The sequence below is a fragment of the Aptenodytes patagonicus genome, chromosome 7 (genome assembly GCF_965638725.1).
Source record: "Aptenodytes patagonicus chromosome 7, bAptPat1.pri.cur, whole genome shotgun sequence".
NCBI lineage: Eukaryota > Metazoa > Chordata > Aves > Sphenisciformes > Spheniscidae > Aptenodytes > Aptenodytes patagonicus.
Window position 1 is genome coordinate 65,182,746 of NC_134955.1, and position 14,580 is coordinate 65,197,325.

A 14,580-nucleotide genomic window follows, 5' to 3' on the forward strand; every position below is an offset into this window, starting at 1 on the left:
TTACTCTTAAAGAAGAATAGACTTAGTAATGTCATTTAGTAATGTACCTTGTTATTCATTCAGCTTGAATTCATTCTCCTTTCTCTATTTTATTTCATTTATTTTCTTATGCTGGATCACCCTTGGATTTCAGTTTTCTGATCTGCCTTCCTTATAATGGCAAAGACTATCACAGCTAACTATAATAACATTGAAAGAAGTTGTGTTGATTAACAATTTAAAGAGAAACTCTAAATATCATAAAATAAAGACTGATTATGATGGCTCTGAAAACCAAAATTATTCTCTTTTGAACAGATCCACTGAAAAATATGATGTGGCTAGCACTTTAGATAAAGTTCAAAACTACCACGGACATAAAGCAGAACTATACATAATGGTCTTGATTTTGATGTGACAGTAATTGCCTCTTCTTTTGTAACAGAACTTCAGCTGAAGCCCATGTGGAAACAAAAATTCAATGACTGACAAATGCAGCTTGGAATAACAGTATGTGGGTTACCTCATGTGTAGAAACTGGGGGATTAGGTTCCAGACCATCTTTATCAGCTGCTGCAGATTTCAGGACTCGACTCTTCTGGTGTACCCTTTGTTGAACCTGCTCCACATCTTCTCTATATGACTGATTCATGACATCACTAGGTTTCTCCTTTTAGTGTAAGAAAAATAAAAGAAACAAGTAACCAAAAAGCCCTAATCAAACCTGCTGAGTAGTAATTACAGTGCTTGAGATGACAAAGTTACGAAGCCCATAATTATAGGTAGATGAGGAAAACCACAATTACATCTCATAATTTATTGTGGGCAAGGTTATGGCAAAGGAAACCATTTAGAAGAAGCAGTGCTGTAATTTTGTTATAAATTTTTAGAAAAATTGCAGATTGCAAGTGTTCTTCCTCTGACCTACGCTGTTCATGTTTCGTTATTCTAAGCACGGACCTTGAACTGTGTACCCCTGGATGCAGTCTTGAATGCATTTTTTAAAAGGTTTAGCTTTTTCCTGAGGCTCCAATCTTGTACTTGTACTGTAGACAGAGAGTCTGTGGTTAGACACCCAGCCGATTACCAGGCAGGATATTCCCGTGAGCAGCCCGGGGATTTGCTGTATGTACATGCTGAGGTATTTGCTGACTGTAAGGTCTGCCTGAGTTTGTTTATCATCTGGGGACAGATAAAATAAAACAGCCACCTACACAAAATAAAGAATGGCAAATCCTTACAGCATGACCACGGTGGAGAGCACAGCATCAGGGACCTATCTGTGCTGCATGGATATCTGAGCTAGTGGCTGCAAGTCAGATAGGGTATGTACTGAAAGTAGCCCACCCGCAATCCAGAATGAACAGATTTACCCCAATTCTCAGCAAGTTCATGAGTGCACACTGTGCTCCACCTTATCACAACTACACTGCTTTCAGCATCTCACACAGTTTCCTAAAACTCAAGGTCTGAGAAGAGTCTGGCTCTGTCTTCTCTATAACACCCCTTCAGGGAGGGGATGACAGCAACAAAACCCGTTAGCCTTTTCATCTCCAACAAGTACTTAGCTTCTTCCCACTCATTATGGCTCCAGCTCCTGAACACTGCTCTAGTTTGTTGAAATGCCCCTTGTACCAGGGTGCACCAAACAGGACACAGCATTTCAAATGCAGCTTCATACGTGCAAAGTAAATATGCAAATAAGAAATCTAAATAAATGAAGGAGACTCAAGCAAAATAACAGTATCCAAGCAAAATGGTAAGAAGACTTCACAATACGTCCAGGTGACTTGGAATGCAATATCCTCAGCAAAACACTTTGTGGCAGCCCATGGTAATGAAAAGAACCCCAACCTCCATACTAATTTTAAATGTACAGGAAAGGATTCAGAGAGTTAACACATACTAAGTATACAGCACATCAGGCAAAAATACCTCAGTGTAACTTGAGGTTTTTATTATTTATTTATTAGTAGTATCATCCCCACTACAACTAAACGGTATACATAAACCCTCAAATTCAGTCACTCTTGTGTAATCTCATGTCCAATTACCTCTGCTGGATGGGTTTCCTTTCTTGTTTCATCACCTTCAAAACCAACACCATCCTGATACCTTTCCAGGTAGGATGATGCTTCACCACCCTGAACCGCATTGCCCAGAACGTCCTCTTGGACCCTGTCATGTTTGTCCATGCCTGGGCTCTCTTTATCAGCCTCCCCCTGATTTGAAAAATACAAAATGTTTACAACCAGTAAAAGTCACAGTCCAAAATCTAAGTTTACTAAGGAACATCACATTCCACAAGCTGTCTACTCTATCTTCAGTTTAGCTTAATGAATGAAGGAAAAGGCTGAGGTAACCCAAACCCAGAGTCTCTTGGAAACGCCTGCTCAGATCAGTTTGCCGTATTGGGATCTTAATCACTATGAAACACAAACCAAACAGGAGTAAGTGCTCACATGATTTTTAATACTGTCATAGAAGTTTCTGCTTAGGCACATTTGGCAACTCTAACATTTGATCTTGCTCCTTCTCCAGAAATCTCAGTACAGATGGTTTCCACTCTGATATTTTGACGGTCCATCTCTCCCAGCTACTGTTATCACTCAATGGTCAAGTCAATGAGGGAGTTCTCCAAATTGTTCCCTCAGGATCCCTGCACACATGAAGTCATTTACAGTGTGAATGTCCTGAGGTCCCCTAAAGATCAGTGGTTCCAGGTTAGTGACCTCTCATTACTTACCTTGTGAGTGCGGGTAGCAAAACCCGTTGAAATCACAGGTATGTTGCAGGTTTTGCATCATGGAGAAAGTGGGTCCAAGCCCTGGGGGCTTGTAGAGATCATCAAATTGATCTCTTGCGCTTCACATGTGCAAGGCTTTACCTTTCATCAGGTAAGGAAAATACGTCTCTCTAAGACTACAGATTTTAAGGAATTACATATGCATTTCTAGTGAACAGACACACTCACACACACACACACACATATATATACTGACATGTATTGGAACATATTTGTCAGGCACCTGAACAGTCTGCCCCAATCTGTCCTTGCTTTGACAGATACCCTGTAATAGGCTGTCTGAAAATACACCGCTTTCCTCCAAAAGTGGATCATTTTGCTTGTCTTTCTCTGACATATTTCTATTTACATCTTGACCCGAAGAGAAATGATATAAAAGAAAACCTGCTTGTGTGACTGTAAACATTGTATTTTAACATTAAATCTCTGAATGGCAAAAATTATTATCTACGAAAATATTGTGCTGCAGTTCTAAACAAGTCTTACTGGTTTAAGAGAAGCTCTCAAAGTTCTTTGGCAGAGGCGTATCAGCAATTTTCTCATGTATACACCTTATCGCTTTGTGTCCTGACCAAGGATACCTGCTCTAATTACGTGCAAGAGAAAGCTATACACAGGTTGTGTTTAAATGGAAAACTGCAGTTTTGAATAGACATCATTGGCTTGTTACAGACTTCTTATAACAAGTTAAGGGAGTTCTTCTCCACATCTTTGATTTATACGCATATATTTACAGAAGGCTTAATTTCAATGAAAATAAGGATGCAATATAGGATGCAATATACAAAAGGCATTTGAGAGACAGATGCCTCTTTAACCAGTCTTCCACTGTCATTACTGTCAACAAATATACTCACATCATGCATTTCCAAAGGCTCCTTTAACTGTACTGCTGTGGGGCTCTCTTCTGCAGTGACAGGAATATCAGAGGTGATCTGTATCTCTCTCTTCAGCATTGCATCTGCCTTATCTTCCATTTGTATTTCATTACCAAACTCATCTTTTAACTCAAGGGCTTCACTGAAAATATTTTCCTCCTTTTGCTTGACGTTTTCAAGTCTTTCTTCCAGACTCCTGTGTTCACTCTGAAGTGTTTCAATTTCATTCTTAATAAACTCCTGTCCTGGTGAAGAGGTGTTTTGTTTAACAGTTTCTGCTAAAACCAAAATCTTCTTTAATGTGTCTTCGCATCGACTAAGAGGTGCTCGTTGTTCCTTTAAACACGAAGAAAACATTTTATTGAAAAGTATCTTCACTCAATATACTTAATGCTAAGATCTAAAGTCAATCACTAGAATCATAAATATTTGTTGTGAACAACAAACTGCGCTGAAAAGTACATGCAGACCTATTTGCTGCAGAAAGTCAAATACTAAACCAGTAATTTCAGTCAGCCATTTTTATGAACAGAGAACACCTGAAGCTATAAGCACTATGACGATGATAAAATAATCAGATAGTATGCTGTGAGGTGCATGGTGATCTTTCCAAGTTCTGAACAGATAATCCCCTCCCTCTCCTATTCCTTTTTACTTGTTAGAGGTATAGCAAATTCTGGAGGAAGGGGAATTGCAGTGATCCGTATCTGAATCATGGTTTCAGCTTTCAGTAGCTCTCTACGCTCACAACTACAAGATTGTTACCCATTCTGCCAAAGCGCAAGAGAATGTCTACTTATGCATGAAGGACACTTCCTAAAACTGAACTTGGCTCACTGACATTTTCCTAAGCTGTCCACTCTGGCTAATTTAAAGACACTAACACCAAATTTAATGATCTCTTTCGTCATTATGCCCAGAGACAAAAAAAAACCCCAACCAACAAAATTGAAGAAGCCTGTGTGCTTGAGCTGGGACAATTCTACCTTCAGTTTAGCTGACAGTAAAGGTCCACTCAGTTCGCTAGGAGTGGTTTTAGGCCTACAATTATCTTGATAAAAGGAACATCACATATACTTTATGTTTTAGAAAGGTTTCTTAGTTTTTCAGTTTGACACCATTAGCAGTTCTCTTTTATAATGTGACGGTGTCTACAAGCCTCTAGGGCATGGACCCACTTTCTCCATGATGCAAAACCTGCAACATACCTGTGATTTCAACTGTTTTTGCTCAGCTGATGGTTGTTCCATTGCTTCACAATCAGCAAGCTTCTTAGAGAGAGTTTTCAGCTCAGTGCTCAGGCCTGCTACCATATCCTGAAACTGCTGATGCTCTTGAACATGACTTTCCAATGTCTGCACTATGGTCTAGAAACCAAGGAGTTCCTAGGATTAGTCCAACATTAACTCAAACAAGTATAACTCATACATGGACTATCACAGCTTTTCCAGGACCTCAGCAGCACAAAAAACTTGCTTGTTTCCCATAAAATACCCAGCTAATCACAGATGCACAGAAAATATTGTGCCCTCTTCCCAGCACATCATGGACTTCACCATGAACAAAATATTCATTAGTAGCAGGAAGCAGAAGAGTTTGCATTCCATAAGAATATACTTCTAAAAAGGGATGTTTTCTATCCAAAATGGATGAAAGATTAGATGCAGAATGCCACATAGGGTGCAAATGCAATTTGCACTAAACTGGGTGGAACCAATAACAAACAAGATGCAGGAAAAGCCATTCATCCTTCCAAAAGGAAAAAAAAACTACCTTGGCTTGGAGATTATAGGAACAAATGCTTCATATTACAGCTATCTGAATCTGTTTATACAGGTGTAAAATGTTATTCTTCACACTTACCTTGGTCTCATTTGTTTAAACATTTATCCCTCTGCAAAGCACAAGGCGGTGAAAAATCTGAGCTTCTGGTGCTCTTTTTCCCCACAGTAAGAGAGAGAGAGGAATTCCCTGCCCTTCTACAGAGGAACTTCCACCACTCCCAGTTTTACCCATAAACTTGCCAGCTGAATGTCACTACAGGCAAACAGTGAGAACTGCAATCAACAGGCATACCAATAATCTCGTGAGGAAAAAGTGTGAGGTTCCAACCTGTAGCTGGCTGAGCAGATTTTCATGTTGGTGCTTTAATTCCAACCATTCCACCTCTGTGAAGCAGGGATCCCCAGTGCAACCCTGTAGGTGATCTTCCTGGCTTTTCAATTCATTAAATCGAGAATTTAAGTCTTCTGCTTTCTGCAAGAGGTTGGCATAGTTTGTCAGCTGAGCTTGCTTCTCCTGCAAACCAGGCTGAAGGGCGAAACCTATCTCCTGTTGCTGTTTCTCCAGTTCAGTTACAGCCAGTCTCAAATCTTCTTTGCTTTGCTCATATTGCTCCCTGTTGAACTGAAGTCGCTCTTGAGGGCTAAGAAAAAATACTGCATTTAATAGTCTTAAATTTTTTTTTATTTGTTACCTAGAAAATGTCAAATTGTGGACAAGTCAACCATTAGAATGAACTTGAGCATACTGAATACTTTTCTTCAGGTTTTAAATTACTGATCAGCTTTAGACTGGAATTTTCAAGGTGATGAAAATGAAAAACACTGAAGTTATTGCTGCTGAACTGGACTTGAATGCAGGACAAGTGACTAACCCTCTTAAACTTTAACCTATAAACCCATAGTTTCTAGCATCTGAGATGTCATGCTCATGCTCTGTATTTTTCTGCTTTTCATTACAGCAGCAGTTCTGTTTAAAAAGAATATGGCTATGAATGTATTTTCCTTGACAACTTCTTATGACAGTCTCCTGAAAGGGAATGCTCTGTAGAAGATACACATTGCATTGGTTGAGATGGGGGTGGGGGAATGTTTTAGAGATACAGACAACAAAACCAACATATGCAATATGGGTCATATTAGCACAATCCAGCGCCTACTTTCCTGACCTTGACATCAGATTTCAATTTGTGTGCTTTATAAGCATGCATGCTGATCTGCTGCAGGTGAACAGGTTGCATTTGTCCACAGGAAATATGCAACTATGATCAGTGAGACAAAAGTAACATTTTTATGTTCACATTTAGTGATGAAGCTCAGATATTTTCCAGATGGAACTTAAATGCCAACATTTGAAAATATGATCCCACACAAACAAATCCAAATAAATAAAGTCTGGTTATAATTCTGTAAAGTACAGCAGGATAAATGAGGACAAAAGCAAAGCTTAAGTGTTTTGTTTTTTGCCCTCAAGATTCATATTTTTTTGCAAATGACAAATAAAGCACAGCCTCACATACGTTAAGTACTCTTGCTTCAAGTTCCCTATTCCAGCTTCACACTGATGCCATTACCGTGTCGCATCTGTTATTCACAGGCCTGATCCTGCAAGGTCCTGAGCATCTCTTCAGATGTGCTAGGCACCTCATCTCCTGTCTTCAACATACTGTGAAGAGGGTGCACTGCATTCTGCTGTGTTGGATCCAATATAGCCAATGCTCTATCTTTCTGAACACCACTTGTATTGCTTGTACTGAGTGCTCAGTAATAAGAGAAGGCAACTCAGTATTCTCAGAAATATTTATTTTTAATAGTTCATTCCCTGGTCATTTTTAAAAAAGTATACAGTAGGCCTACTTTAGCTTCCGTTGATCTCAACAGCAAAGTTCCCAGTGATGATACTGAAAGTCAGTTCAAGAATGTTACAGCAGACAAATATCTTAAAAGTGTCTGCATGTGCAAAATCAGAACTTCAGTTTATGTTCTTCTGACATGTTTTAAAGGATCAATTTGACTCTCAGACACAGTTGCCACAAGGCCAGTGACACTACAGTGCCTTTGCTGACTTAACAATACTAGCTGCCGCAGCCAAGAAAGCCTCTCATAGAGCCAGAATAAACCAGGCTTTAAAAACTCTACTTTAAAAATCCCAGCCTCCTGGATTTACCCCTAACTCTCTTCTGAAGCAGTATGAATCTGTGCAAAGGTAGATCCCACCTCTGACCGTTCAATCCAAACTATGACCTGCCCCTCCACAACACTGCAGAAATACAAGTATTTTTGTAGGGATCTTGTTCTGTCCCCAAAGAACACAAATTAAATGGAACTGGTGCAGGAAGAAGAGAAGAAAGTTGATATAGCAGTAAGTGATCTGTACCACCTCTAGACAAATTCCACATTACCTTCTATATTCAGTGGCTAACCGACAGGTGCTTTCCCACTGGTTCTGGAGCTCAGAAATAGTCTGCTGAACCACCGGCTTCTTAGTTTTCTCATTTCTCATTAAAGTTTCTCCTAGAGCTATGATGTTCTGTATTTTGGCGTCTCCTGCATCTTTGAGAGCTGTGATTTCCTGTATTAAACAAGACGCAGAAGGAGTACATATACAACTATTTTTGGGTACAGAATAAAAGGTATTACCAATGATTTTTTTCATACTTTGTACACTGCTGTTCAAGACAAAAGAATTCTCCTTCCAATATATCACATAACTGATACATAAACGGATAGATCATCTAGTTTTAGAAAGTCTGTGATAATTAAGCTGATTTATTAATTATTCTCTACATAATAAAACCAATATTGTGCTGACAAATAAAAAAAATGCTCCAAATCTTAGGGAAAGATATTTGTCACAATACTACCCCTTCCACAGAACTAAACATGAAAATTCCAGCATCCTCATCCTAAGTAGTCAGAGAGAGGAGACACCAAAGAGGACATTGGGGCCTGAGAAACCCACCCAGGCAGTGGAGCAGCCCGGCACAATGGCACTGCAGGACACCCAAGAAGCCACACACTTTGCAGAGGCTCTCCAGATGCCCCAGGTACGTCACTGACCTCCCTCTCCACCTCTGGCGTAGGCTATGATGGGAAGGCGCACAGCCACCAGCACCTTATGAATTCAGTGCTGCTCGATCCAGAGATGCAGAGGAGAATCTCATCTTACGTGCATAATAAACTATGCAAAAACCAAAAAAAAAACAAACCCCACAAAACCCCAAACACACACCCCCTCCCCAAATAAGCCACAAAACCACAGGCAATCAGCAGTGACAGTATCTTTTACGAGGTACTGACTCATCGAGCATTCCCCTAATATTAGCATGAGCTGTGAAGTGGAAAAGGAATACATTTAACACAATACCTTTATCTGATTAATCCTTTCGTCTGATGGCAACTCACTTTCCTGTGAACTCAGGTTATTAACAGCCTCCTCGAGCTTTTTGATCCAGCAAGAAACATCCTGGGCAAGTTCTTCAAAATTCTGTCCTTCCACTGGAAGTCTCTCAGTATTCCCTGCCATTTCACTTACATGTGTTATCAGTGTCTGGTATCTACTAATAAGATCACTGGCTTCTGAAGTGGTTTCATGTTCTGTCAGCCCAGCCTCCCTCAAAGAATTTGCTAGCTGAGCCATGGAGTCAAATGGTTTTCTGAAAAATACAAAAAATTAATAAACATCTATTTGTTGTAACAACATGGAGCAATCTTCTTTAGAAGACAGTTCTTAGATAGAAACCAAAGAAAACAATACCTCTGCATTAACAGTGTTTTATAGAAGTTTTCAAGTTTTGTCTCATCTTTTTTGATCTCTTTTAGTTTTTCTTCCTGAGCAGTGAGCCATTCTTCCAAGACCGTGGTGCTTTCTTCAAGGCTAAAGAGAGTATAAATACAGGCACAGGTCAAAATGAGAGGCACTACGTGACTAAAACCTGCTGACAACACTGTTTTGCTGAAAAAGTAACATAAATATTATACACCTGATCAAAGTTTTAAGCACAAGCTTAATTTTAAGTATCTCGGTTCATGTCACTGAAACTACCCATAAGCACATACTCTCATATAACACTGAGTCTGCTACGAAGTGAAAAAACACGTGAAGCATACAACAAAACACTCACTACCCTTTATTAAAAGACCATCTTTAATAAAAAGCAGGGCTGTTTGCCATTCACTATGGCCCTTTAATAATGAATCATTTTATATTACTTGTGATTAAAATGTCAGAAACTACATTAGTTCCCTACCTACTGAGCTGCTGGAGAGAAGCACAAAGTTCCTTTTCCCGTTTCTGACATTTGGAGATCAATCTTTGTAGTTCTGCTTCTTGATCTCTCACGCGGCTGTTAAGGTGGTTAATGCTTGCTTTGGGCAAGTAATGCTTCACTTTATTCAATAAAGTTTTAACCTCTTGGATATCTCTGTCTTTGCCTTCAGATGTTAGGAAGTGCTGAATAAGAGCACAAACACAAGATGCATTTGTTAAATTTGCTGTTGTATAATAGATATTTATGTTACAAGAGCTTTTCAACTCCTGTTATCTCCACCAATATTTTCTACAGCAATGCCAGTTCCTGAAAGGGAATATATGTTAATTCACAGTTTGCTGACTATTCCACTTGCAAATGGAAAAGTTGCTGTTTGTAGAATAAAGAGAAAGTGAAGTAGACGACTCGGATTTTCTTCTCTACAGCACAAATACCCAGAGAAGAAATAGGCAAGCAGCATTCAGATCTAGCACTGACATCACTGTGTCTTCTGCCACTTAACTGTGATTGCTTCTTGCAGACGTGGCTTTTCCATCTCTCTTCTGTTCTGGCTACAACAAAGTGAATGCATATTTTTCACATTTGAGTCCAATGGGGGTCAGAATTTCATTTTACTCTCTACATATTTGACTTTCTGCATCTTTGCACACTGAAGTACTTGGCCAAAGTCCATTGACTTTCACTAACTGTTGTCCTGTCTCTCACTTGCCCAATTATGTATGAACTTGAACAGCGATACTCCATTTTAACGAAGTTTTATTTTCATTCCACTTACTGTCCTAATGCTTTAAGTTACATGAAACGTTCTTTCAGCCTCAAGTTACAAAACCGCTGTAGGTGAATTCACTCCCAAGAGTAGACTCCCACGTAAAAAAGTAAAACTTCAAGAACAATCACCTGTAGAAATTAGAACATTTTAATACTTTACCTGTAGCCTCTGCAGTCTTTCTTCCAGTATTGGTTTTGTTTCTGAGGGGTCAAAGCAGTCCTTCAAAGACAGCTGAGTGCTGCTGAACCAGTCATTAAAATTCTTGCATTGACCTAAAAAAAGATACATTCCAAATTTCTTCATTAATGGTATTCTGTAAAAGAAAATCCTATTTAACATAAAGGTTTCAGACAATTTGTAATTACATTTATCAGTGCTACTGTCAAAGGTTGCTTTTCACTACAGACCATGTGACAGAAAATGCTGCAGTTCATGCTTTTTTTTACCCAACATTAATTGACAATAAACATAGCTGTTCACTTGGGAGGATAGTCTGCTATACATAGCAGTTTCAGTAAACAAGACCTGGATTAGCCTACTGGCAACTTTTCTCATTTCCATGCAAATAAGTATTACTCAAAAACTATTTGAAAATGAGACTACCTCTGGGCTTAATTCTACACCTGCACAATCCTGTGTCTGCATAAAACAAAAAGTAAGTAATAAAGCTATTCATTCTCATAACTAAGATTAAATAAAAAATGACTGGAAAAAATGAAAAAGTTTGATTTCTGTATTTTTAAATGAAGTGGTCTGACATTTGTTCCTGAATTATGCTTTAAACTTAGTTTATCTATTTTTTTAAACGTAAAAATAAGAAACAAAATACTTTGATTCAGACTGAGTGGTTTGTTGGAATCAAAAGTCATTTTTATCCAAATCTTTATCTTGTTCAGAACCCTGAAGCAGTTTGAGATATTGAAGCAGTTTCAGACACCGAACCAAAAATAAATTAATTGCATAACCTTTAAGTGATTATGATGGTCAGTACAAACCTATAAAGCTACATAAATGTGAAATGTGTTTGCTTACGGTTCAGAACACCGATAAAGTGATCTTGAAACACATGTTTCTTCTTATTAAATAAATCAGTGACACATTTAAGCTGCTTATTTAATTCATCCACATCAGGACAATCCGTCTCTTCTTGGAGTAATGTCACATGGTGTTTTTGTTGCAGAATTTTCTGGTGTATCTCCTGAAGTTAAAAAAAAAAGGACAACTGGTAAAAAGCAAAATTTGAAGTGCAAGCAGAAGTTCACTACAGAGCTGCTTTAGTACAAGAGTTTTGCAAAGGGTTTAGTCCTGCCTATGTGTCAAAATAATTTCTTAAAGTATATTGACATTAACAAGGCAATCAATAGGTAGATATAAGCACTAAACTCTCCTTGAGCAGTGTGTATACATCTGTATGCATACATAATCACACATACATTCACTCACGCACATTTTGGCATCACACAAAATAGATATGTGAAGTGCACAGTAATATAGTACGTTCCAGAGCATATAATACCTAGAAGCTATAATGCCTTAGCTGCCATAGGCACTATTCCATCCCTAAATGCCTTACTCTGTATGTCAAGCCCCTTTCAAGTGGAGTGAAAAATAACTTAGAGGGAGCTGGGAGAATTCATTAAAAGCTGTATCTTTCTTCCAATGCCTGTGATTTCACTGCCGCAAACACTAGTGGTCTGACACCCAGAATGTGCATAATCCATTCACTGCTCAACAGGAGGTTTAGATCTTGCCAGCCTTGAACCTCCAAGCAGGAAGCAGCTCTTTTTTCACCTCTCTCCCTGGTGCAAGGAGGATGGAAAGTTGGCTTAAATTGCCTACTGGGAGCTCCCCTTGCAGGCAGGCTCAGGTGACACAAAGCCAACCTCTGTATATTACCCAGTCTTGGAAAAGATACAACCCAGTACCCCCACTACTGCTTCAACATATCTTGGGTGGTATACTGTTGTTGTGCCTATCACTAACCATATCCAATAGCTGCAAGGGTTAACTAACAACATCTGATAACATCCAGTGAAAACAGGCTTTTCATTCACATTTCTGGCAGCTTAAGGAAATATTCAAGCCAGGCTCTTCACTTGAGTTATTCCAGCAGTTTACAACATATACAGGAGAAACACTTACGAAGACTGGCCCAGAAGAGAAATAATGAACAAAATTATAAAAGATGTGTAATTTGTGGCACACTACCTCTAGTTTAGTAAAGATCTCTAAGGTGTCAGAAGGAGATAAAGCTTTTAAAAGTGATTCAGTCATTCCAATCTGTGTCTTGGCCAGATCAAGGTCTCCTTTTAGTTCTGCTGTATTCACGCTGAGTTCACTGGTCCCCCGCTTCGTTGACAAGAGCTCTTTGATTAGCTCCATTTTTTGCACAACTGATGATCTGATGACCTTAAAATTGGAAATAAACATACGTAAGAAATCATACAGGATTGATTTCCTAGAATATTACAGAACTCCATGATAACCATAAAAAGCAATGAAATGATCTGAAGTCCAGACGTTTCAATCGCAGCTTGTCCCAGTTTCCTTCCCTCCCACTCCACAAATTGAAAAATAATAGTATTTAAGCCCTGCTTTTCTGAGGAGGAATGATCTCAGTTCATCTTTATTAGCAATGCATTTACTGGTGCTGCTTTACTAATAAATTTCATCGTCAGCCTACTCCAGTGTCTGCTCTCAGCTGGATAAAGGCCTTACATGTGCTTTGGCTACCAGGAAAAAGAGGGTGCCAGCTCACTCTGTAACACACCTCCCTGCAGCGATCCCACCAGGGCAGATTCCCCCCAGAGATACAAAAAACAGGCAAGGACAAGAGAGAGGCGGGCAGCTCTGGCTCGAGACTAGTAACTAAGGAGCAACGGGTCCTTAACCTTATTCTTAAGGCTTCTGCAGATTTGCATGAGACAGCAACTCAATGGGATCATGGCCACATGCTGAAACACCACCCCAGGAGGCTCAGGGCGTCTGGTGCTCCCAAGGAGCATAGTGTACACAGTACAAGGTTGCCGAGTCCTTTCCTAAGCTCTTTAGATCACGTTACCCAGTGAAACTCCTCTGAGTTCACTGCCTCCTGAGGATAAACACACAAATAGGCAAACTGGGTCAAGCTCAAGGTGCATCTAACAGAGACTGGGAGCGGATGCTTAGGGAACTGGTATAGGATCAAGGTAGGCTAGCATGGTCTCAAACAGCGGAGAATGATTTATTCTTTGCTGTGTGAAGTTAACACAAAAAGATGAAGATTTCCTTGTGATATCCCAAAGGAAAACATCACGGTAAACACCACTTTATGCAAATAGCTACATACTACCAAGCTACATTAAACATATCTAGGTAAAGGTACAGTTTAAAATAGACAGCATGCTGATTTACTTGGATCCCCAAAGGGTTGATGAGGTCCATTGTGCCTTGTTCTTGGCCAATAGCTAAAAGCCAGATATTACTGATATTGGCCTCTTTCAGCAGGCCTGCAAAACAGTTGGGTCAGGTCTAAGTCCCTAAAAGGCACAGGACTGTGAGAGGCCTTTGTGTTTAAAATGACAGGTTTGGTTCTAACAGCTTAAGAAAGACAACAAATGAAATGTCACTGCTAATAGCCAACAATGCCTCCAATTCTCTTTGGGTAGTTTTAAGTCAAACTAAGATGATTGTGGCAAAGACAATACTAGAAGCAGGGCTGTAGTAGCGAGTACTGGTGTATTAGCTGTAAAAGCTCCTTCGTACCTGTAGCTCCAGTGGAGGTTCATTACTATTCAGAAGTTCTTCTATCTCAGCCACCGTGTTGTCAAATTTCTGGAGTTTCTGCTCTTGGACTCGTAAGCATGCCTAAAGGTGGAAAAAACACATCGGTAACTGTGTTTCCCCCCCCATTAAATTTCCATGTTTCTGTTAGAAAATTGTATTACTAATATTCTGATTCTGCATTTTGGCATATAGAGCTCCCACAACTGGTCCATTTCCTGATTTTCATTTTCGCAATTTAGACTTTTTTTTTGTATTAGAGTCAGAAACACTCTATGTTTCTCAGGCAAAGCAGTTGTAATGCAAATCTAGCATAAATTTAACAATTTTAATT

General features: G+C 39.3%; 1 protein-coding gene across 2 annotated transcripts in view; it reads right to left on the minus strand.

The window, feature by feature from the left end:
• SYNE2 (spectrin repeat containing nuclear envelope protein 2) overlaps positions 1-14,580 on the minus strand; it is a 205,929-nt gene that overhangs the window by 124,737 nt on the left and 66,612 nt on the right. For both annotated transcript variants that reach the window (XM_076345620.1, XM_076345619.1), the window contains exons 34-46: positions 14,229-14,330; positions 12,693-12,893; positions 11,517-11,682; positions 10,644-10,756; positions 9,695-9,897; positions 9,202-9,321; positions 8,812-9,100; positions 7,847-8,016; positions 5,776-6,088; positions 4,872-5,030; positions 3,643-3,999; positions 2,034-2,201; positions 503-649 (exon numbers count right to left, since the gene is read on the minus strand). In XM_076345620.1, coding sequence (XP_076201735.1) covers positions 503-649; positions 2,034-2,201; positions 3,643-3,999; positions 4,872-5,030; positions 5,776-6,088; positions 7,847-8,016; positions 8,812-9,100; positions 9,202-9,321; positions 9,695-9,897; positions 10,644-10,756; positions 11,517-11,682; positions 12,693-12,893; positions 14,229-14,330 — 2,508 coding nt within the window. The remainder of the gene's footprint in view (positions 1-502; positions 650-2,033; positions 2,202-3,642; positions 4,000-4,871; positions 5,031-5,775; positions 6,089-7,846; positions 8,017-8,811; positions 9,101-9,201; positions 9,322-9,694; positions 9,898-10,643; positions 10,757-11,516; positions 11,683-12,692; positions 12,894-14,228; positions 14,331-14,580) is intronic.